The sequence below is a fragment of the Petaurus breviceps genome, unplaced genomic scaffold, assembly GCF_028583685.1.
Source record: "Petaurus breviceps papuanus isolate PSGF00001 unplaced genomic scaffold, PetGlider_PUasm1.0 220, whole genome shotgun sequence".
NCBI lineage: Eukaryota > Metazoa > Chordata > Mammalia > Diprotodontia > Petauridae > Petaurus > Petaurus breviceps.
In genome coordinates, this window is record NW_027185876.1 from 14,975,934 (window position 1) to 14,998,138 (window position 22,205).

Here is a 22,205-nt window from a genome sequence, read left to right on the forward strand (position 1 = left end):
TTAAACTCCCACTATGTGCCAGGCATTGTGCTGAGGATACAAAAGAAGGCCCAAACAGTCCCTTCCCTCTGGGAGCTTACTATCCAGGAGGGGAGAAAGTGGGTCATATTTGGGTACAATTTCTTTGGGTGAAAGCTGTGGTATTGGAGGGAAGTGTGGCTTTAGAATTAAGGAATAATTCAGCCTTGGTCAAGGACTAACTTGTACACAAACATTTTTTTTTCTGTAAGCCCTCAAAGAGGGGTGCAAGTTGGCAGATGACCACCAGTGGATGTGACTTGAAAGGCAACACAAGTTGGACAAGTGACTGGTGGTATCTGGAGAAACCCAGTCTTACTTAAATAACTCTATTATCCCTCGTGTGCCACACTGGCCCCCCTTGTGAATGTCTGTCTGTCTGTCTATCTATCTATCTATCTATCTATCTATCTATCTATCTATCTATCTATCTATCATCTATCTATCTATCTATCTATCTAATCTATCTACCTTTCTGCCTTTGTCTGTCTATCTATTCATCTATCCATCCAGGGAAGAGTGACTCATATCCTAGTCAACCAGACCCAAGAGACCTGTTTAGTATTGTATTGCTGTTTCCACTTCACCACAAGTTCATACACAGAGAATAGGTGGTTCAAAAGATACAATTACATGAGTTTCCATATGGTCCCAATGATAACCACTTATTATTCAAAAAGTTTCCTTTTTCCACTGTGGGTGGGAGAGGCCCTAGTTCTGCTGAGTTTCACAACACTGTCAGTAGGTTTCATCCCAAAGAATCTCAAAGACAAAGATCTTCTAAGGGGATTTTACCATGTTTTTCTCACAACAGTAAGTAATTTACTATTATTGTTATTTTCTAGTCTTTTTAAAAATACTCCAATCATATAACATATTTATAATATAACAATATTCAGATTGAAAAGAGGAATACATTTGCTTTAACAGCTTCTCTTAGCCTTCTTGTACTTAGAACATCACCAATCAGGTGACAATAATTTATTTATTTATTTTTGGAGTGGGGAAGGCAAGGTAATTTGGGTTAAGTTACTTGCCCAAGGTCACATACCTCGTAAGTGTCAAGTGTCTGAGGCCAGATTTGAACTGCGGTCCTCCTGACTTCAGAGTCACCGTGCCACTTAGCTGCCTCGATGTTAATTTATTTAAATACCTTTCAAACTTACCAGTTCATAGAAAGTAACTTATCTTATTACCTCTGGCATTTTCATGTTAATCATAGTAGTTTTTGTAGTGTCTACCATGTTCCAGGCTTCCATGTCTTAAAAGTTGTTTAAGCTTGTTTTTAGTAATACTTTAAAATGTTTAGTCTATAATTTCTAATTTTGTTAGCATTCCATGCCAATTAGAAAAAAGTACCTATAAATGGGATAGCATTTTGTTCAGTTGTGTTCCTATAAGGTCTGAACACTACAGTGCTTATCCTTTACACAAGCTGGACGCTGAGTTAAGCACTTCACAACTATGTGTTTCTCCCAACAACCCTGGGAGATAGGTGTAAATATGTATTATTCCCTTTGTATATACAAGAACTGACTGGATTCTCTAATATACTACAGTTATAATATTGTCAACCCAATCAATTTTAATTTATAATGACTAGTGGCAATAACTAAACTTCATTTTGCACAAGGTTCCATTATTGTTAATTGGTTTATATTCAAAACATCCTGGTGACACTCCCAACTTCCCATTCTGGCTTCTTTGTTTCTTTGAGTTACCCATAGAACCAAACCAATTCCTTTAAATTTTCTAAATTACTAATCCTTCAGCATAACTATTTAAAACAGAACAAAGAGGTAATCCTTTCTCTAGCAATTAATTAATAACATATTTTATGAAACATTTTGTAGACTTATATTGTTTGGGGAAGAGGGACACGCAGCAAATATCAAAGGGGCATTCATTGCTTTAAAAAATTTCCTACATCTCTATTTCAATGGGATTAAGACCCTCTCTGAAATCTCCTTTTCAAAACTCTAAAACCCTTTATTTTCAAACCCTGAATTTACGCTGACTCCAACTTTCTTTCTTTTTAAAAAAAATTTTTATTCTAGACTCAAACGCTGGAACACAAATACAGAATAGAGAAATGAAACAAAAACATACCATAAACTTAAATACAGGAAATTAAATACAAAGTTAGAAAGAAATAAAAGCATGTCATGTACATATAGAACATAAGGGGATTCAAAATATGTAAAAATAAATTTCCATTTCTAGAAAGCCTGTGTGATAAATAATACACATTGTGTTGAGAACTTTCCATCTTTTCTTTGCTTCCTTGTAAGTTTTCTTTTGTTCTCTACTGTGCAGTTTTTTACTTTGCTCTCCCCCTCATCCAAGGCTACAATTAAGTTTGGATATATTTTTCCATAGCTATAGATATATGCATACACCTATGCATACATACATATGTAGGCATTTACTTTCCCAAACAAATTCTATTCCCAATATTTATGTTTGTGTATATCTCTTGTTTCTTATCCCTCTGGCCTCCTCTACTTTACTTCTACCTGCTACCTTTCCCTCCTATTACTTGCCTACCCCCCTCCAAGGATCCCTCCCCTATCCTCCCATTCCCATAAATCTAAAAATCCTTCTATACTCTCCTTTTACCTATTCCCTCACCTTCTCCTCTAAAGATCACTGTCTTGTCCTCTCTCCCCTCTCTATCCCTTTATCATTTTATTTCTTCTAAATTTAGAAGACTTTTATGCTTTTCTAAATATATGTGTATTGTCCCCTTTCTTCTAGATATATTTGCATTTTCCCCTCTTAAACCCATTTTGATGAAAGTAGGTTTGCAGAACTAACAGCCCCCCTCCCTCATCTAATTCTTCTGTATTGGTTCTTTCTCTTGCACCTCATTTGTATAAGATTACTCTTTTAGCTGTTGTTGAATAGTTTTACTTTTTGAAGTCGTATCATACTCGGGTCTACCCCAATCTTTCTTATAAGCTACCTAATTACTAGTAGCAATCTTGGACATAGGTTTTACATTTTCCATACATAAAAGGTCAACATTCTATTGTTCTTTAGTTCCTTGTAATTGGTCATTGCTCTGTGCCTTATATTTCTCTTGGCTCTTGTACATCAAATCTTCTATTAAGTTCAGGGTTTTGTTTTTTTTTAACAGAGTTCTGAAAGTGTGATAATTGGTCAAATGTTTTTTTTTCCATTTAGAATTATGCTTAGCTTTGCTGTGTAGGATATCAACTGGAGGCCCAGTTCTTCTACTTTTCAATATATAGTCTTCCAAGACCTGTGATCTTTTAGTGTTGTCACTGCTAGGTCTTGTGTGATTCTAATTGTGGTACTGTCATATGTAAATAGTTTTTTTTTTCTTGTTGCTTGTACTACTTTGTCCTTGATCTCGGGGTTTTGGAATTTAACTATAATATTTCTTGAATTTTCCTTGTAGGATTTCTTTTAGGTGGTGATTGGTGGATTTTTTTCTGTTTCTACTTTCCGTTCTTGTTCTAATGCTTTAGGACAATTTTTTTGATTATTTCTTATATTAATATTATTATTATTTTGCCTTTTGGAGGGCAATTGGGGTTAAGTAAGTTGCCCAAGGTTACACAGTTGTTTTTTTTGTGTGTGTGTGTGTAGGTTAAGTGTCTGATGCGGGAACTGAACTCGGGTCCTCCTGACTCTGGGGCTGGCACTTTGCTCACTGCGCCACCTAGCTGCCCATTTCTTATTATATAAAGATTCTCTTTTGGATCAGAACTTTCAGGTAGTCCAATTATTCTTATGTTTTCTCTTCTTGATCCTGTTCTCGGGATACATTGTTTTTCTTATGAGATGCTTCATATTCTCTTCTATTTTTTCATTCTTTATTTTTTGCATTTTTCTTTCTTGATCTCATAACCTCGCTTGGTTCCCCTTGCCCAATTCTGATTTTCAAGGAATCATTTTCTTAAGATCCTGGATCTCCTTTTATAATTGGTTGACTTCCTTGTCATTATTGTCTTGTTTTTTTTGTATTATTCTTATTTTTCTTTTTAGTTTTTCCTCAGTCTCATTTCATTTTTAAAGTCTTTTTTAAGTTCCTCAATGAATTCTTTTTTGGACATTACTCTTTGGGGTAGAAGAGGATTTCTTTGCTTCAGTATCCTCCTCTGAAGATGAACCCTGGTCTTTTCTATTCCCATAGTAGCCTTCTATGGTTAGATTCTTTCTCCTTTGCCTGTGCATTTTTCACCTCTAGTCCTGGGGTGTGGGGAATGGTGCCTCTGGTCTCTGATCCTCTTCAGTTCTCCCCTATGACCTTGAACTCAAACCAAGGCCTCCAGCCTCCTGTAAGTGCCCACAGCCAGCAGTGTCCCTGCCCCACTGCTTCTGCACTTGTAGGGGCATGTGCTGGTTCCTTCTTGCCCAGCTGCTCTCTGCAGCACAGCTGGGTCTGGTATTCCTTGTCAGTAGAGGTTCCCTGGATCTTCACCAAGTCATATGCTGTAATGTCAATGGGATATAAGATCTTTCTTGCCCATTAGTTGGCCTCAAGTGGAGCTCATTAAGGGAGGCTTGCTTGTAAGAAGGCTTTCACACCTTTTCCTAATTTTATTTTTGGTCTTTTTTGGAGGGGGGAAGGCAGGGCAATTGGGGTTAAATGACTTGCCCAAGGTTACACAGCTAGTAAGTGTTAAGTGTCTGAGGCCAGATTTGAACCCAGATCCTCCTGACTTCAGAGCTGGTATTCACTGCACCACCTAGCTGCCCTTCACCTTTTGCTAATTTCTAATTAGGCACTGAGTTAGGAAGATTGTGATGCCTTCTGGCTCTGAGAAGTGTATATATACTCTGAGTTAGTATTTTGCTGTGGGCGCTCACTTATGAGAAGGATCTTGTGATTCCCTGGTCGAGATTCTGAGTGGCTGTATGTTCAGAGCTCCCCAGCTGTTCAGATGTAAAGGCTCTTTCCATCTAGGGACGTGTGTAAAGTGTATAGTTAATTCAGGCAGTCAGAGCCCTGCCTGTTGGTCTTTATTTCTCTGAAGTTCAGGGTGCTGACTTTTCCCCTGAAGTAGTCAATGTAATTAAAAAAGATTGTTGACCCCTTAAACAGCTATCTTTCCTGGTAAAGCATACCTAAGAACCTATGCTATCAGCCATCCTGTATGTATGTATGCCAGTGTGGTTGCCACTACAGTCAACAAACTCCCCTCACTGTGTATGTGTATGTGTGTGTGTGTGTGGGGGGGGGCTTGGTAAAAGTTCCTGTGGCTGGGGTGAGGTGACCTCCCAACCCAGCTATCCCAAGGGCTTGCCATTTGTTGTTTAAGCAGCTTTCCACTACTTGTTAAATTGGACCCTAACCTGGAGGTGCTTACTCTTCACAGGGAGAAAATCTCTCCTGGAATTTTTCTTTTGATCTTTTCCTTGTCCCAAGAAGATCCCTGTTCTGCCCCTACTCTTACTTGTCTTCATGGCTCTATGTTCACCCAGAGGTGTTATTTTGTTTCTCTTGGTGGAGGAAAATCTTGAGAGCCTGAAATTTTCTGACCTATTCTGCTATCTTCCCAGAATCCTCTCTGACTCCAACTTTCTTTACCCTATTACTCATTCTTGACTGTAGATTCTAATCTCCTTATGCAACACTACTCTTTATTTCTTTTACTTAATTCCTCTAGTAAACCCCTCTTTGGTTCTTTAGTGGTTACAAATGCACAGTTAATACCAATTTCTTGAAGGACTTTTGGGCAATTCAAATCAGTTATAATCACATAGTTTTTATAAGTGGTAGGCAAATAGACTAAAAAACATCCCATTCAGCACAAGTTCCTCGTTTTAGGGTGTCACAGATTTTAGCAAGCAGGATGACTCTATTTTTTTTAAAGCAATTGGGGTTAAGTAACTTGCTCAAGGTTACATGGCCAGTTATTTTTTTGTGGGGGTGCCAAGTACCTGAGGCTAGAACCAATCCTGGGTCTCCCGACACGGGGGCCAGTGCTCTTAGTTGCGCCACCTGGCCATCCCAACAGGATGACTCTAGGGGAGAAATCATCTGCCTCTTTCTCAAAGTTAACCTTTTTTATTCTGGAAAGACCTTCATTCAGCAATTTTAGCAATGCCTAAATAGAATCAACCAAAACCCAACTATGACATAGGAATGTCACTGATATTGGTATCCTAAAAGGTTATATGCTATTCTCACAATAGCAAATTATTATTGCTCTTTTTTCCATCATTCACTTTTAATGTAACACTGATTTTTTTCTAGTTTTCTCAAAGGCAACTACCATGGAGCTTGTTGACTGTGAATGATTCTGATTCCCTCTTTTTTTTTTTTTTGCAAAGTTTTGATACTTCTGAAAACTGTAGTTTCCCTGTTAGGAATTTTGTATTTGCCTTTCATCAAAAGAGGAGCTAATTTCCTAATAGTTATAAATAAACAGAAATCCTTAATATACTAATTTAATGTTGAATTCACCTAAATGAAATATAGTTTAATGATTTAAAAAATAATCTCAACTTCCACAAAGACCAAGATTTCAAATTTCAGGGCCCAGTATCATTAATATGTTCTTGCTTTAATATATATTTGGCAATGATTTGAATTAGATCCCTTTATGTGAAGCATAACAACTACTTGATTTAAAATTTCTATTTTTATTAAAAGTTTGTCACTTCATATAGAGTTAATGGGAATTACAGTACATAAAACTATCTGATGGAGATTGTACTTTTCTGAAGGCCTCAGAAAACTTTTCCCTATTTCCTTTCAAATCACTTCAAATTAAGTCCATTTATTTATTTATTTTTAAATCTAACGTATTGTAAGGTATCATTTTGTAGAGATTCCATATCATAATTATATGTCTTTGCAAGCTTCCAACTGATAAGAATTTCTTTTATATTGTAAATTTCCTTATTTCATCCTATAAAATGTTTATTTGTCCTGAAATAATTTGCAAGTTCTGCTTTTCCCTCTTAGTGTCAGTATTTTATACTTTTATAAGTCTCTTGCTCATTTTATTTTGATCTTTTGTGATCTGAACACCTGTAAAGCCAATCATGAGCAGCTTTCTGGAATACTGCTGCTGTGAACAGCTTTCAAGGTCCTGATTACATAGTATAGCAAACTCTTTTATTTATTCAATAACAAATCAGAGCAAAACATTCATAGAAAATCAAGGTACAGAATTCACAATGTTACAACTTATCACAGAAAATCAAAATACAGTATTCACCATGTCACAACTCAACAGCTTATTACTAAAATGGCCACATAGTTTTCACCAAAGTGTTCACATATTCTTCAATAAAGTACAATCATTTAGTAACTCAATCATTCAATCATCCTTAAGGAGGCACAAAGTACAAAAGACAAATTCCCCACCCATGGGGTACAATTAAGTTACAACTTCAACAGTCACTACTCAGGACCCTCTCAAGGGATAGTAGAAAATACAAAAGTCATCTACCCCTACATCACAAGTAAATTACAATTTCATCAGTCACTACGCAGTAACCACGGAGAGGTCTTTTCATCTTGACTGGGGCAGGGTTTCAGCTCCCATGGTTCCTCTTGCATGGTCCCAGCTCCCACCTGAATCTAGCCAACTGCCACCTGAGTTCAAAGGCAGACAGCTCCCAGCTCCTTGTCCAGATCTCCGTGCAGCTCCTGCCCCATATTGGGGCTCACAGGGTCCAGTCCAGTTCAAATCCTTCACAGTCTCTCTTCTTGGGAAGACAAGGCTTAACAAAACCACAAGAACATTTATACACATTAACAAAGTCACAACAACATTTGTACAAAATACTCATACCACAGTCATGCTTCCTCAGTCTTCTGTAGCTCCAGCTGGCCCTCAGAAATCCTCAGCAGCTCCAGCTGACCCTCGGAAGTCTTCAGCACCATAAGCTCCATTCTCAAAATCAAAATCACTTTATCCAGCTTCCACATGACTTGATCCAAGAAATTCTGTCTCAGTTCTCAATTCTCATTCCTCTTCTCAGTTCTTCTCATTTTTCAGTTCAGTCTTCAGTCCAGCAGCAGTTGCCCTGCCTCCACAATGCTTACCCAGGAAATTATGTTTTTCCAGCTTGTGCTCTTCCTTAAAGACAGTATAGATTCTCCCTGTTCAGCCCTTACCTAATATGTCAGCAACAGGGGTTCATGCCTTCTGTTTCTTTAACAGTGGCTTAATTTGAAACTAAATGCTAAGTAACTCTCAGCTTGGCTCTACAAAGGGATCTTCAAATTTCATTATTATTTCAATACCCTTGATGATTTGTGACTATGATAATTTATGGTTTTTCATGACTTTCAGACTGGCCACACTTCCTTTCAAAGCTGCTATCATTTTGAGCTGCTAGAAAGGCCTTGTTGTGACTGTAATCAGCCCTAATAGCATGAAAACTACTAAGAAACTTTCTTTCATATTAAAAAGTTACAGGGCTCCACCACTAGTCTCCATTCTTTGCAACTGGAATCACAGTATCCTGTTACTTCAGTCACAGGCACTGCTGCCAGAAGCATTGTCCTTTTCCCTGTTCCCTTTTATGTAAACTTAACTATTCCTTATATTTTTAGGGTTTGGGAAATAGGGGTCTCTGTCCTGATGAGTCACATGGTTCAGTTCCCTTCAGCCTTTATGAGAGGCTTCTGGGGATTTAGTCACAGAACTGGTGTCCAAGTTCATAAGACTCAGAGATCCCCAATGAGGCCCTACTTGGTGGCACCTCTATTAGGTGGGAATGCACTGATTTTATTCCTATATCTAATCTTTTTATACATATATATTCTTGTTTAATTCTATCTTCAGTGATTCTTTCCTTTACTTGCTATAGCCTTATTTATAAATTTGAACTTATTTTCACTCACCAATTGATTTCAATATAAGTTTTGCTGTGTTTTAATTTACCTAAATAATTTACTTAAACTGCAGTGGTGTTAAACTTCACCTACCTTCAGTTGCTTTCTGATTTCAAAATAAGTTTTCTTTTTCTGGAAGCACTTTGGGAATTACCTTCAATCTGGATTCCTAATCAGGGCTTGCTTGATACTCTCAGGTATTTCAAAGTGATAAACAGCAGATGGGTAAATGAACTCCAATTCTACCCACTTTTATTTTTTCCTGAAGATGGTTTAAAATTTTCTTATTCTGCCTCCCAATAATAAAAATTCCTTTCAAAGAGAAACTTATTCCAACTTCAAGTTCAGTTTTTTAAAGTATGCCTTTATTCTTTACTAAAATTAAAACGAATTTCACAGATTGATACCCCAGAACTTTGTATTTAGATATTGGTTAGCTGAAACTTCTTCAACAAATGTGTTTCCTTTTAAAATTCTGAGTTGTGGAATTATTTAAGCTCACAAGATTTTTAATCTAATTTCTCCTATACTATTTCTTAAGGTCTTTCATATTTTAACAGTTTCCTGAATTTCTGTTTCACTGAATCTCTCCTGAACATATCTCATGACTATTAAGACAGTTCTTAAAATATAAACTTCAGCTTTAAATCAATCACTCGTCGTTTAAAAGTCCTCTTTAAGGAATAACTGATCTGTGAATTTTGTTGTTTTCATTAAACTCTACAGAGTTTGAAAGTACTTTATAAGCTTATAAAGTATTTCATAAAGAAACCCAAATTACAATTTAGAAATGAAATAAATTTGATTATTTTTTCTTTTTCTTGCCTTTTTTTTTTTTTGGAGGGGCAATTGGGGTGAAGTGACTTTCCCAAGGTGACATGGCTAGTTTTTGTGTTAAGTGTCTGAGGTTGGATTTGAACTTAAGTCCTCCTGACACAAAGGCTGGTGCTCTATTCACTGTGCCACCTAGGTGCCCTGATTATTTTTCTTCATAAATTTGGTTTCTAACCAATATTTTTTTTTGTATCTTAGTTTTCAATTAATTTCTGTATCTGTCTTCCATTTCATCATTCTCCAACATGGTCAGTGTTGGAAACAGAGAAAAGGGATTTGTACTTTTAAAAACTTTTTGGAAAGTTTATTTTTTATAATCTGCTTCTTTTGGTTGATCACGTCAAAAGAAAAAGCATAGATAAATACCTGTTAGCTATGGGTTAGTACAAAGCATTCATAGCACAGGCAAACCAGACATGTATTTCCCATTTTCTTAAAGATCTGAAGTAAAGAACTCAACCTTCCTAAACTTAGTTTCAAACAGATGCACGCGTAACATATAACAAGGCACAGCATTAAATCAAAAAGGCCTGAGCTTCTGAGTTTTTCTCTAAGAGATTTTTAAAGTCAAGATCTTACCTGTCTCCTCTATTAAGTATAGAACTCATGACCATCTTGTGGCTGGGGTCTTGCTGTCGGCCTATGATAATTCTTCTGTTACCTAATTATGTTATGTTAATTATGTTAATGTTTTTTAGAATCTTATCAATAAAACATGTAATTTAATAACAATAAAAATTTCTCTGGTCCAATTTGCCTTTGCTAATTTGCTAATGGGTTCACCCATTTAAAGTGTACTTTGTATTTAGAACAAATCCCTAATACATAGATGAGCTGGTTGAAATTCCAATCCTCTGGACTTTTTGCCAAAATATAATCACAGGAAGAAAAGCTGAGACTGATGAAGGATTTAGCGATATCAATAGTTCATTTATTCTAAGTTTATTTGGGAGGTTATTCAATATAATTTTATAACTTTGTAAGTAATCAAAAGTTTTATGCTTTGGCCCAATCTCTCCTAAACCCTTTGTATTCTCAAAGCAAACTTTGCACAGTTTAATAGCTTTTTCTTTAGTCATCCCCACCCCCCTGGACAGGGTGTCCACCTTTTTCCCAGGCCATAATGGACATCTTGTAAGATGCATTTCTCCTCTTATGCCTGACCTCATCTCTTCAGCAGGTGTGCCCAACCAGGAGTGGCACTTTTTGGAGGAACTTCCCTTGGGAGAATTCGACTAGATTCCCAAGGTACACTTCTTTTTGGATATTCCTTCTGAGAAGTTCCCCAACTGAAGGCATTTAGAGATTGCCACCCTTGGATATCCCCCCAGGCAGGGAGTTCACTCTTTTTCCAGGCCATCAAAATAAAGCCTAGGAGATAATTTTCAAGCCCTGGAGTTCTGCCTGTGTACGTCCCTTTCCTACAGCTAATATTACATACACTGTATGTAATATTCAGGGATTTACTTTGGCAATTTCTCCAATACTTCCAATTCCTAATTTCTGGGTTTAACCTCTAGAGTCCTAAGACTGGTCAAGTAGGATCTAAAAGTACTTTATAAAGAAACATTCAGCAAAATTTATAACTGCTTTCCTTTAAAACTTCCTAAAAATTTAGTTCTGACTTAATCCTAAGCAAATATAAATGAAAATAACCTTTTAATTTCCTCATATCTGTAAAACTAAAATAAGCCTTCTTCTCAGGTCAAAAAAGGGATTGCTCCCAGGATGGTCACAGTCTTGACAGCTTACTTTTGGGGTCAGAAATATCTCCCCTAAGGTCCCCAATGTTCCTCTTCAACCAATTTTTAAGTTTCTTTAAAAAAATTACTTTATTTTTAGTTTTCAACATTAACTTCTATAAGATTTTGAGTTCTAAATTTTCTCCCCTTCCCTCCCCTCCTCCTCCCCAAGACAGCTTGCCATTTGATATAGGCTATACATATACATTCATATTAAACATATTTCCACATTAGTCATGTTGTAAAGAAGAATTAGAACCAAAGGGAAAAACCACAAGAAAGAAGAAAGAAAAACAAAAAAAAGAAAATAGTATGCTTTGATCTGCATTCAAACTCCATAGTTCTTTCTCTGCATGAGGATAGCTTTACATTATGAGTCTTTTGGAATTTTCTTAGATCCTTGCATTGCTGAGAAGAGCTAAGTCTGTAAAAGTTGATCATCATACAATGTTATTGTTACTGTGTACAATGTCCTTCTGGTTCTGCTCACTTCACTCAGCATCAGTTCATGTAAGTCTTTCCAGGTTTTTCTGAAGTCCACTGCTCATGCTTTCTTATGGAACAATAGTATTCGATTACATTCATAATACCACAATTTGTTCAGTCATTTCCCAACTGATGGGTATCCTCTCCATTTCCAATTCTTTGCCACCACAGAATATTTTTGAACATGTGGGTCCTTTTCCCATTTTTATGATCTCTTTGGGATATAGACCTAGAAGTAGTATTGCTGGTCAAAAGGGTATGCATAGTTCTATAGTCCTTTAAGTATAGTTCCAAATTTCTCTCCAGAATGGTTAGATCAGTTCACAGCTCCACCACCACTGCCTTAGTGTTTCAATTTTCCCACATCTCCAACATTTATCATTTTCCTGTTTTGTCACATTGGCCAATCTAGTAGGTGTGATGTGGTACCTCAGAGTTGTTTTGATTTGCATTTCTCTAATCAATAGTGATTTAGAACTTTTTTTTCACATAACTACAGATAGCTTTAATTTCTTCATTTACCTCTTCAAAGCCTCTTCATAGCCTTTGACCATTTATCAGTTGAGGAATAACTTGTATTCTTATAAATTTGACTCTGTTCTATATATATTGTAGAAATGAGGCCTTTATCAGAGACACTGACTATACAAATTGTTTCCCAGCTTTCTGCTTCCCTTCTAATCTTGGTAGCATTGACTTTGTTTATGCAAAACCTTTTAAATTTAATGTAATAAAAATTATCCATTTTGTATTTCATAATGTTCTTTATTTCTTGTTTGGTCATTGGTCAACCAATTTGAGAGATTTCTCTATTTATGACAAGAATTATTTAATTACTTAGTGTTAAAGGAATTTAAAGACAAAAAGTTCTCTTTTAATTCTGCCAACAGGAAGTTTTGAAATTAGGCAGGTGGCTAGCTGACTGAAAATGAGGAACTAGCAATCCCACTGCTAAATCTCCCTGGTGTTAATGAAATGAAAGTAAGAAAAATGGAGGAAAAAACAAACAAACAGCAGCCTGTGTTTACAAAAGTTAAAATTATGACCACAAAATTTTTTATAAAAAAGGTAGAATTTGAGTTCTCTGGAGGTTATAAATTTAGACAGATTAGTCACAAATTCAAATAGTCCCTCTTAGCCCAATTGGAGATCCTTCTTACAAAATGAACTTAGTGTAAATCAAGGCAGACTCACCAATCTTGAAGAGACTTACCTCAGACTCAGAGAATTTGGGTTCAGTGAGGGGAGTTCAACCTCCTGAGGCCAATGTCCTTTGGGGAGCCATTGGAGAAAATCTGGCCCCGTGTGCACTTCCTTTTTGGGTCCCTTGCAGGGGCCAGCCAAAAGAGGTTGGGGTCCATGCATCACTGTCCCATCTGGGGTTCCATTAATATGGGGGATAAAAATTTTCTAATCTTTAATAAGAGAAACTTGAGGAAGAACTCTGAGCCAATGGCAATTTATTAAATGTTCCATGGTCCCCCCTAATGAAGTGGACCTCAGATCTTCGTTGTGAGATGAGATGTCTCTCTCCTTCCAGGGCCTGTTTTTATAGGATTTGATATGTAAACATTCAAGAACAGCTATACGAGATACAGAAAAAATTTCATTGGTTGACACATGATGCATAAACTAAAATAAGCAAAACAACATATCAACAGTCATGAGTTGGGTAAAGCAAGGAATATCTCCACTGACCAGGTGGGCATAAGATGGTCATAAGATGTTCTCCTGCTCATGTTTGACAAGAGAGATTGGTCTGGAGGTACAAAAACAATGTTGGGGGACCTTCCATGTAGTTGAGTCACCTTTGCCACACTGAGCTTGGTCACCATGACCAGAAAAACAAGGGTGGAGGTCCTCCATTCAGCTTCCCATGATTACACAAGTGATCTTACCATCTGTAGCTCACAGCTCTGGGGCCAAATATACAGAACTTATAGTCATAGTAAATTGATTGATATGAATTGGAATAGAGTGGGAGGTCTTTAATGAATCAACTTCCTCATAGTTGGCATTTATAGAACACTTGAAGGTTTGCAAAATATTTTATGGAATTATCTCATTTGAACCTCCTAAAACTCCATGAGAAAGCTTCTGCATAGATAATTAATAATAATAATAACTAGCATTGGTATAGTGTTATAAAGTTTGTAAGGTTGTTTAGATAGTATATCTAACTTGGTCCTCACAACTAGGAGACCCAGAGAGGTTAAGGAAGTTGCCCATGGTCACACAGCTGCCAAGGAGGGATTCAGACCCAGACCTCACTGACCTTAGCACACTATTCACTATATGACCCCTCCTCAGACAGCTGAGGACTTCCAAGTGACATAAAGAAGGTTATCAATGTACACATAGCGAAGTTGGACTAGCTGTTTTCTTTTCTCTGCTGATGACAGGGGATAAAGAAATGGGTTCATATGGAAGCACGAGAGAATGACATTAGGCACGAGGCAGAACTTTCTGTCAGTACATACTGTTAGATATTAGATGGATATAAAGAAAGGAGCTGTGTATGTTCAACCAATTAAACAAATACTAAGCACTCACATGCAAAGTGCCGAGAACAGACCCTGCCCACTAGAAGTTTATTAATCTAAAGGGGACAATTAAAACTAAATAAGACAAGTGAATCAGATATAAGGCAGAAGGTGATAAGGGCAAAGGAGTTCTCTTTGGAGTGCCTCTGATTTTTAAACCCTATGATCTTTTTTTTTGGAGGGGGTGGGGAAGGCAAGGTAATTGGGGTTAAGTGACTTACCCAAGATCACACAGCTAGTAAGTATGGATTTGAACTTAGGTCCTTTTGATTCCAGACCTGGTTCTCTAGTCACTGTGCTACCTAGATGCTCCTGAAACCCTATGATCTTATGACTTCCATTTCTGGGGACTAGGGAAAGCTTCAGGTTGGTGGCGAACCTTGAAGTGGGCTTTGAATGAAGAGAAGAATTTTAACATGAAACAATGAAGATCTAGGGGAAAGAAGGTGGTACAGTGCACAGAGCACTGGGCCTGGAGTAGGGAAGACTCATCTTCCTAAGTTCAAATTTTGCCTCAGACACTTACTAGCTGTGTGACCCTGAGCAAGTCACTTGAGCCTGTTTGTCTTAGTTTTCTTATCTGGAAAATATCAAGCCCTCCCTCGCCCTATACAGTTTATGTTTAGATAATAGCAATAATAATAGTTGTGTAGAGTTTTAAGGTTTGTTAAAGTGCTTTAAATAGGTTATCTAACTATATACATCTGGTACATAGTATATCAAGGGGAGAAGAATGAAATAAGGCTGGAAAGATGGGCTGCAACCAGACTGTGAAAAGCTTTGAATGCCAAGCTAAATTTGATAGGCAGAAGAGAGCCTGTGGTAATTTTTGAGATTGAGAGTGAAATGGACAGGTAAGCCTGTAGGTGAGGAGGAGAATGACGTGAAGGATGGATTGGAGAGGGGAGACACCCTAGTATAGGTTTGAGGTCAAGTGGATCTGATGGGCAGTTGTTATATGTGTGAAGAAGACAGGATGGATGACAGGAAAGCATTCTCTCAAGTCTGAGCCATGGGACTTGGCAACTGATTGGGTATAGAGGGGAGGGATAGGGGAGGAATTCTTTTAGATATTATCTCTTCACATCTGCCTGGAATGACTTATGTTTTCTGATTCTCTTCTCCAAATTCAATTGTTCCACTTGAGAGGTTTTAATGTACGCCATATATGTAGAGATAGAGAAAATGGAAAATGGGCTTTGCAGTGGGAGAAGAAGATTTATCGAGGCTTTTCTATTTTTGTGACACCCCTCCTCTCAACTGCTGGTGCCTCCTTCCGAAAACTGGCTAGTATTATCCATGTGTATATATACATATACATCCACATATATCTATGTATATATACACCAACATAACATACATATAGGCATGTCCATACATATATACATGTACATATACACAAATATACATATTGAAACATATGAATTGAAATATATGCATAAAGAGACCATGTTTATGTATACACATATATGTACATGTACACATGCATATATAAATATATATATATATTCTCTGTCTCTCTCAAATCTATTGTTGTCTCTGTGTATATGTTGTATCTCCCTGGTAGAATGTATGTTCTCTGGGATCAAGATTTATTTTTTTCATTTTATCTTTGCATCTTCAGTGACAAGCATAGTGCCTGGTATACAGTAAGTGATTAATAAATGCATATTGTTTGGTTGATATAAACCCTCATTTACCAAGTACCTCTCATGTACACAACTCTATAAGAGCAGCTTTGGGTAGGAGGAAGTGAGGAATAAAGAGATATTACCCTCGGCCTCTAGAGAATTATAGTCATATTCAGAAAACAAAGTGTGAGTATGTGTGTATGCGCATGTGTGTACATACACACAGATATAGAGCAGGAGAATTAATTCTCTCACTACCTGCTATGTTAGCTTGGGTAAGTCAGGTCATTGGGTAAAATGAGTGGGTTGACTTACATGATCTTAAAGATGTACCTTAAAGGTACATTTTAGATTTAAATTAAAAAAAAAAATCTTCCTAAAGCACTTATCTGACATCACTGAAGAATGCACTCTTTCACATGAGTGAATATTCCAGATACTAATTTAGGTGCTAAAACTTAACTTGGCTTGGATTCAGGGCCATCTTGGGCAAGATATCAAAATAAAGACTGAGCAAGAAAGGCTAAGGGTTATAGATCTGTATGTGGAAGGAACCTTATGAATCTTCTAGCCCTTCTCCCCTCACTTTATAGATGAAGAAACTGAAGCCCAAAGACTTGAAGGGACTTTATTTAGTACAAAGGAAAGTAAGAATTCAAACACAGGTCTTAGATTCCAAATCCAGTTTCCTTTTCAGTATGCCAGGCTGAGTCTCATTGGTAAGATCAAGGATTCTGGATTTGTTTATGATACATATTTACATTTGGTCCTTGTGATCACTCTTTAAAAAAATTTATTTTTGCTTTTTGGAGGGTGGAAGGTAGGGAAATTGGGGTTAAGTGACTTGCCCAAGGTCACACAGCTGTTAAGTGTTTAGTGTCTGAGGCTGGATTTGAACTCAGGTCCTCCTGACTCCAGAGCTGGTGCTCTATTCACTGTGCCATCTAGCCACCCCTCTATGATCACTCTTTTAGGAGCTGGAGTAACACATACTGGAAACATCAGGTAGGATCCATAGCAACTTACTCAGTATCTGGCATGTAGAAAATGATTAATAAGAACTTCTTTAGTGAATGAATGCTTAATCTTTATTGAATTTGACTTAGATCTAAAGGAGATATCCTGCTATATCTAATTATTGATGTACCACTTTTTTTTTTGAAGGGGGAAGGCAAGGTAATTGGGGTTAAGTGACTTGTCCAAGGTCACACAGCTATTAAGTGTGTTAAGTGTCTGAGGCTGGATTTGAACTCAGTTCCTCCTGACTCTATTCACTGAGCCACCTAGCTGCCCCTACCACTATTCCAGTGCCATTTTCACCTCGATGCTTTTCCTGATCCCCTCCTCAGCTAGGAGTGATATTACTTTATATCATAAACATATTCTGTTCTAATTTGTGATATATTTAGACATGTTCATTTCTTCCTTATTGCCACTAGATTCAAAGCTCTTTGAAGGCTGGGAAAGAATATCATGATACAGTAGAAAGATCATTTTTGTTGTTGTTGTATTGTTTTAGTTGTGTCTGACTCTTCATGACCCCATTTGGAGTTTTCTTGGCAAAGATCCTGGAGTGGTTTTCCATTTCCTTCTTCAGCTCATTTTCCAGATGAGGAAACTGAGACAAACAGAGTTAAGGGATTTGCCCAAGGTCACACAGCTAGTAAGTGTCTGAGGTCAAATTTGAATTCAGGTCTTTCTGGCTCCAGGCCTAGTGCTTTATCTGCTGAACCACCTAGCTGCTCAGAAAGATCATAATATTGACAATTAGGAAATGCAGGGTGAATCCCATTACTACTATTTGTTGTTAGTGTGACCTTGGCCAAGTCACTATGTGTCTTCTGACCTTTCAGTTTCTTCGTCTGTGAAGTGTCTTCATTTTCATTTACATTTCAGACAGATTCTGAGCTCCTATTTTATTAAATTTATCCTATCATTCTAGCCTGTCAAGATGTTTTCTGCCCCAGTTTTGTCTGACATATGATCTATTTCTCCCAGCTTTGTGTTTTCTGTGTATTTGATCAGCACTTTATCTGAGATAACATTAAGGTAATTGAATGTCTTCATTTGTTGCACTAAATAATTTTTGAGGTTCCTTCCAGCTCTAACATCCAGATGCTATGACTGTATCTTGCATTTCCCCTAATGCATTATATATAGTTAGAGTTTAACACATGTTTGGGGAGAATGAATGCTGAATATTATTAATAATACATAGATGTAGTAATAGAAGCCTAGAGAAATTAAATTGCTTTCTTAAGGTAAATTGGCAATGACTTGTTCCATATTTAACATTAGTTTTGGATCAGTCAGTCTGACATCAGCATTTATTATATATGTCCATAGTGTGCAGAGAACACTGGATGCTGAGGGAGGATAGGATGGAAGTAGAAAATATAATACTTGCTCTTGGGATGCTCCCAGTCTATGGAATTTAGGACCAAATAGTGTTCCAATTTCACATAGTTAAGACAGTAGTGAGGTAAATGGCCATTAGCAATCTAAATAAATAGACTGGTAAATAAGGGGAATGCCAAAGACATAAGACACCTGTATCTGAGCCATCCATTTGACCAGATGTCTTATGATAACATTACTGATAAGATAAAGTCGTGTGAGTTAGATAATAATACAGTAAGATATTTTTGAAACTAGTTTGAATGGATGGACCTAAAAGACTGATTAATGGGACTGATATTGACTTGCCCAGAGAGCTCTACTGGAATGTTTCTACTAGATTTCACATCTTTTCCTGTCCCTATTAAGCTTACCATTTAAAATCAATTACTTGTATAATATCTCAGATAATGTGCTGATCAAATGTGTCCATTCTGACAATTAAATTAAATAAGGTCGATCCATTCAACAAAGTAGAATGAATTGCTTTGGAAGGTCCTTGGGATCCTCAAGTGAAACCTGGGTGATTCTTCATCATGAACCTAGTAGATAGAATCTCCTGAGGTCCAAGTTGGACTAAATGATCTCTGAGGTCCTTTCAAATTCTGACATTCCAAGATTCCATGAATCCCTAGTGAAAACTGAATCTGAGCAAAAGGTGCCTACTCCTGCAGCTTGGGATACTAGAATACTATCGGGGGCATGCTGGTAAACGTTTAACAAACTTCTTCAAGAAGAATGCATACATGACACACTTTTAAGTTTAATCTACCTTGTTAAATTTACTTCATCACTTTTCTCAGTCTAGAGACAATCAACAAAAGAATAAACCAAGCTCTGATTTATAGCATTTGTCAATTTTTGAGGTTTGGAAGCTCCCACTGAAAATTTAATAATCAGCTCTCAAAAGCTGGTTTAAGCTGGCTCCTGTACACCTTGGAATAGTGTATGCTTGTCAGTGGTGGGTATCTACTGTTACCCTGATATTTTCTGATCTTAGGGTTATGGGACTGAAAAAATGCTTCAAAAATCTTCCAAGTTTTTGCTCTCTCCTTTGACAGAAATACATGGACACTTTCAGATTAATCAATGTCCAATATCTTGTCTTTCATGTCTAATCTAAATAATTTCTGATCCCATTTAAATCTACTTATTTTAATTCCAATTTTTCTAATCTATTTTTTTTTCTAATTTCTTATTAGGGGTCAACAATTTGATTTTTTTTAAAGGTACATCCTTTATTATTCTGGTGTTGGGAGACCATGATTATCACTTCTCTTAGAAAATTTATTATCAGAATATGCCTAAATCTAGATATTATACTTTTATCTTTTTCAGGGAAAGTGATTTGTTGGGAGGTGTAGCCAAACTGGCATCATTAAAAGTCATGTTGTCACAGCCTACCCTATAGCATGGTTGATCAGAGTCAGGGGGCAGGGGGCACTCAGGAAGGCAGTGATCAGTATGGAGGAGAAGAATGCCTCCCTCCCAACTTCTGCTTTAAAAAGACCTCAGGGTCATATGCATTATATTAGAACATAATAGATACATTATTATTACATACATATTATACACTATTAGAACATAATAGATACAAGATACAGGATACAGGGTGAGCTAAGGACTGGCTTCCTAAAAATAACGTTCTGTCTCTCTATCTCTCTCTTTCTCTGTCATATATATATATATATATATATATATATATATATATATATGTATAGATATATTGTCTTTTTGCCTTTAAGGCTGAAGTTGATGCTGACATTAGCCAGTTTTCCTCTGTATTGGGTTGGGGGGGGGTGGAGACACAATACAATTTGTCTTTACTCTTTCCTATCTCAGTTTGTTAATATGAGGTTCTCAGAAAGTTAAAGTTTTCTTCTTATTTATTATCTTGGTCCCTCCCCAACCTTCTCTTCCCATTGCTAAATAAACTCTGCTCCTCACATTTTTTCATTTGGGTTTTTATTTTCCAACCCTTTAATTATCCCTGTGGCTGTTCTCTGAACTGTCTCCAAGTTCTCCCTACCATTTTCATGTTGTAGAACACAGAACTTTGAACTAGTGCTGAGGATAAAGGCAGGGCTTTCCAACCCTTGCAGCATCTCTACAGATGCTTTCCAGACTACAGGCTGTGACAACTTTGCTTAGGATTTCTTGCCCTCTACACCAAACTTATCTCCTGGTTTCCAATTCTTCCCATCAAACACTTGCTGTCCCAGACTTCTTGCTCCTAGTTAACCTGTTACCCTTCCCTCTTTCCTTTTTGTTTTCTTTCCACATTTCTTCTTCTCTGGATCCGGGCTCTGCATTTTAAACGGCTTTGTGTAAGCATCAGTAGCAGAGAGGAGGTTCAAATAATTCAGGGGCCCTGCTGATAGAGGGACATCTTTCTATTTAACAAGGAAATAAAACTGGTCTAAGGGAGAGACTATACCTCTAAGCTTCGTCATTGCCCTTCATTCTCCCCATGGGTTTCCCTGCCCTCAGAGCCCTTCTGTAGCTCCAACTGTCCTGGCCAGCATTTCATATCAGGACCTTAAGCAGCGAATGAAACTTGACAATGACTGAATAATCCAGCCACTTAAGAGTTAAGGCTCTCTCAGCCCTTTGGGATAGAGTGGATTATTAGTTATGATGTTGGAGAGCTGAGCTAAGGCTCCTCCCCTGTCGCCCACACTCCCCTTTCACAAGATGTTTGGCTGTGACCCCAGGAAAATAAAAAGAAAAAAAAACTTAAAAACAATTAAAAAGTTCTTATAAAAGCTTTTGTTTTTATTCAGTCGTACAAACCCAGGGCAGCAAACGGACCCTCGAAAGGAGCTGCTGAGTGGAGGGATTTGGCGGCCCAAAGGAATCCTGTTCCCGTAGTCATTGTGTGTTTTGTGGCATTTTGTGTATGTGTACATCGGGTTCGGGTGCGGAGGGGGGCAAGCAGAGAGAAGTAATGTGCCCAGAGAATTCGTGGCTGTGGCACCTTCATGGGCACATTGCTGCAAATTCTCTCCATGTGTTCTTCCAAAGTATTTGGGAAGCTCCAAGCTGTTAAAGTGGAAAAGAAGCCAGCCCTTCAGTTTTGTTTGTAATCTAAGCCCAAGTAAGGAAAATGAGGTAGGGGGTGCAGGGTGGGGAGAAGGACTCCGAGGGTGGGAGGGGGCAAAGAAAGAAGAGGAGGGGTGGGGGAGGCGGAAAGCAACTCTGTCTTTAAGGTTGTCCTATGGTTATGCATATATTTTTCTTCTATGAATGGGTTTTGCTGTAAATTATAGCTTTGCCCGTGGTCCCTTGGGTCAAGAGAAATAGTCTTTAAACAGAAAACAGCTCTGATTGGTGACTTTCCTGCTTCCCTCCCCCAACCCCCTTCCTAATTGAAACCAAATGTGCAATATGTTGGATGCTGGGATCCCTGGCCCTGGCCCAGGAATCCTCAGAATGCGAGGTTTCTCTCAAAGGCATCTTGCATTAGCCTGTGGATGGATGCATGCTCACCCCCAGCCTCCTCCATCAGTGAGCAAGGGGAGAAGCAGGCTTTCCCACCGAACTCTGCCTGCTGGATTTGGGGGAAGACATTGGATCAGAACTCTCCACTAGCCCTGGGCTGAAGTGGTTGCTGGCCTTGGACTCGAGTAAGTTACCTTTTTTCTCCCCCTCCCCCATCTCTTCTTGGGCTGTTTCAAACCGAAAGTTGAGAGAGAGAGAGAGAGAGAGAGAGAGAGAGAGAGAGAGA

At 37.7% G+C, this 22,205-nt stretch overlaps 1 protein-coding gene and 1 long non-coding RNA gene across 5 annotated transcripts in view; one reads left to right on the forward strand and one right to left on the reverse strand.

Moving 5' to 3' along the window:
• Positions 1–657: 657 nt before the first annotated feature.
• DDR2 (discoidin domain receptor tyrosine kinase 2) overlaps positions 658–22,205 on the forward strand; it is a 264,822-nt gene continuing 243,274 nt past the window's right edge. For 2 of the 4 annotated variants that reach the window (XM_069094663.1, XM_069094664.1), the window contains exon 1: positions 658–831. In XM_069094663.1, coding sequence (XP_068950764.1) covers positions 664–831 — 168 coding nt within the window. In that variant the 5' untranslated portion in view covers positions 658–663. Of the gene's footprint in view, positions 832–21,874; positions 22,105–22,205 lie in introns of those variants that run through there. The other 2 variants (XM_069094668.1, XM_069094667.1) reach the window with 1 other exon arrangement.
• The window catches only part of LOC138166207 (uncharacterized), a 34,966-nt gene continuing 34,747 nt past the window's right edge, over positions 21,987–22,205 (reverse strand). Inside the window, exon 2 of the long non-coding RNA XR_011169567.1 lies at positions 21,987–22,113. This is a non-coding gene — a long non-coding RNA (uncharacterized lncRNA). The remainder of the gene's footprint in view (positions 22,114–22,205) is intronic.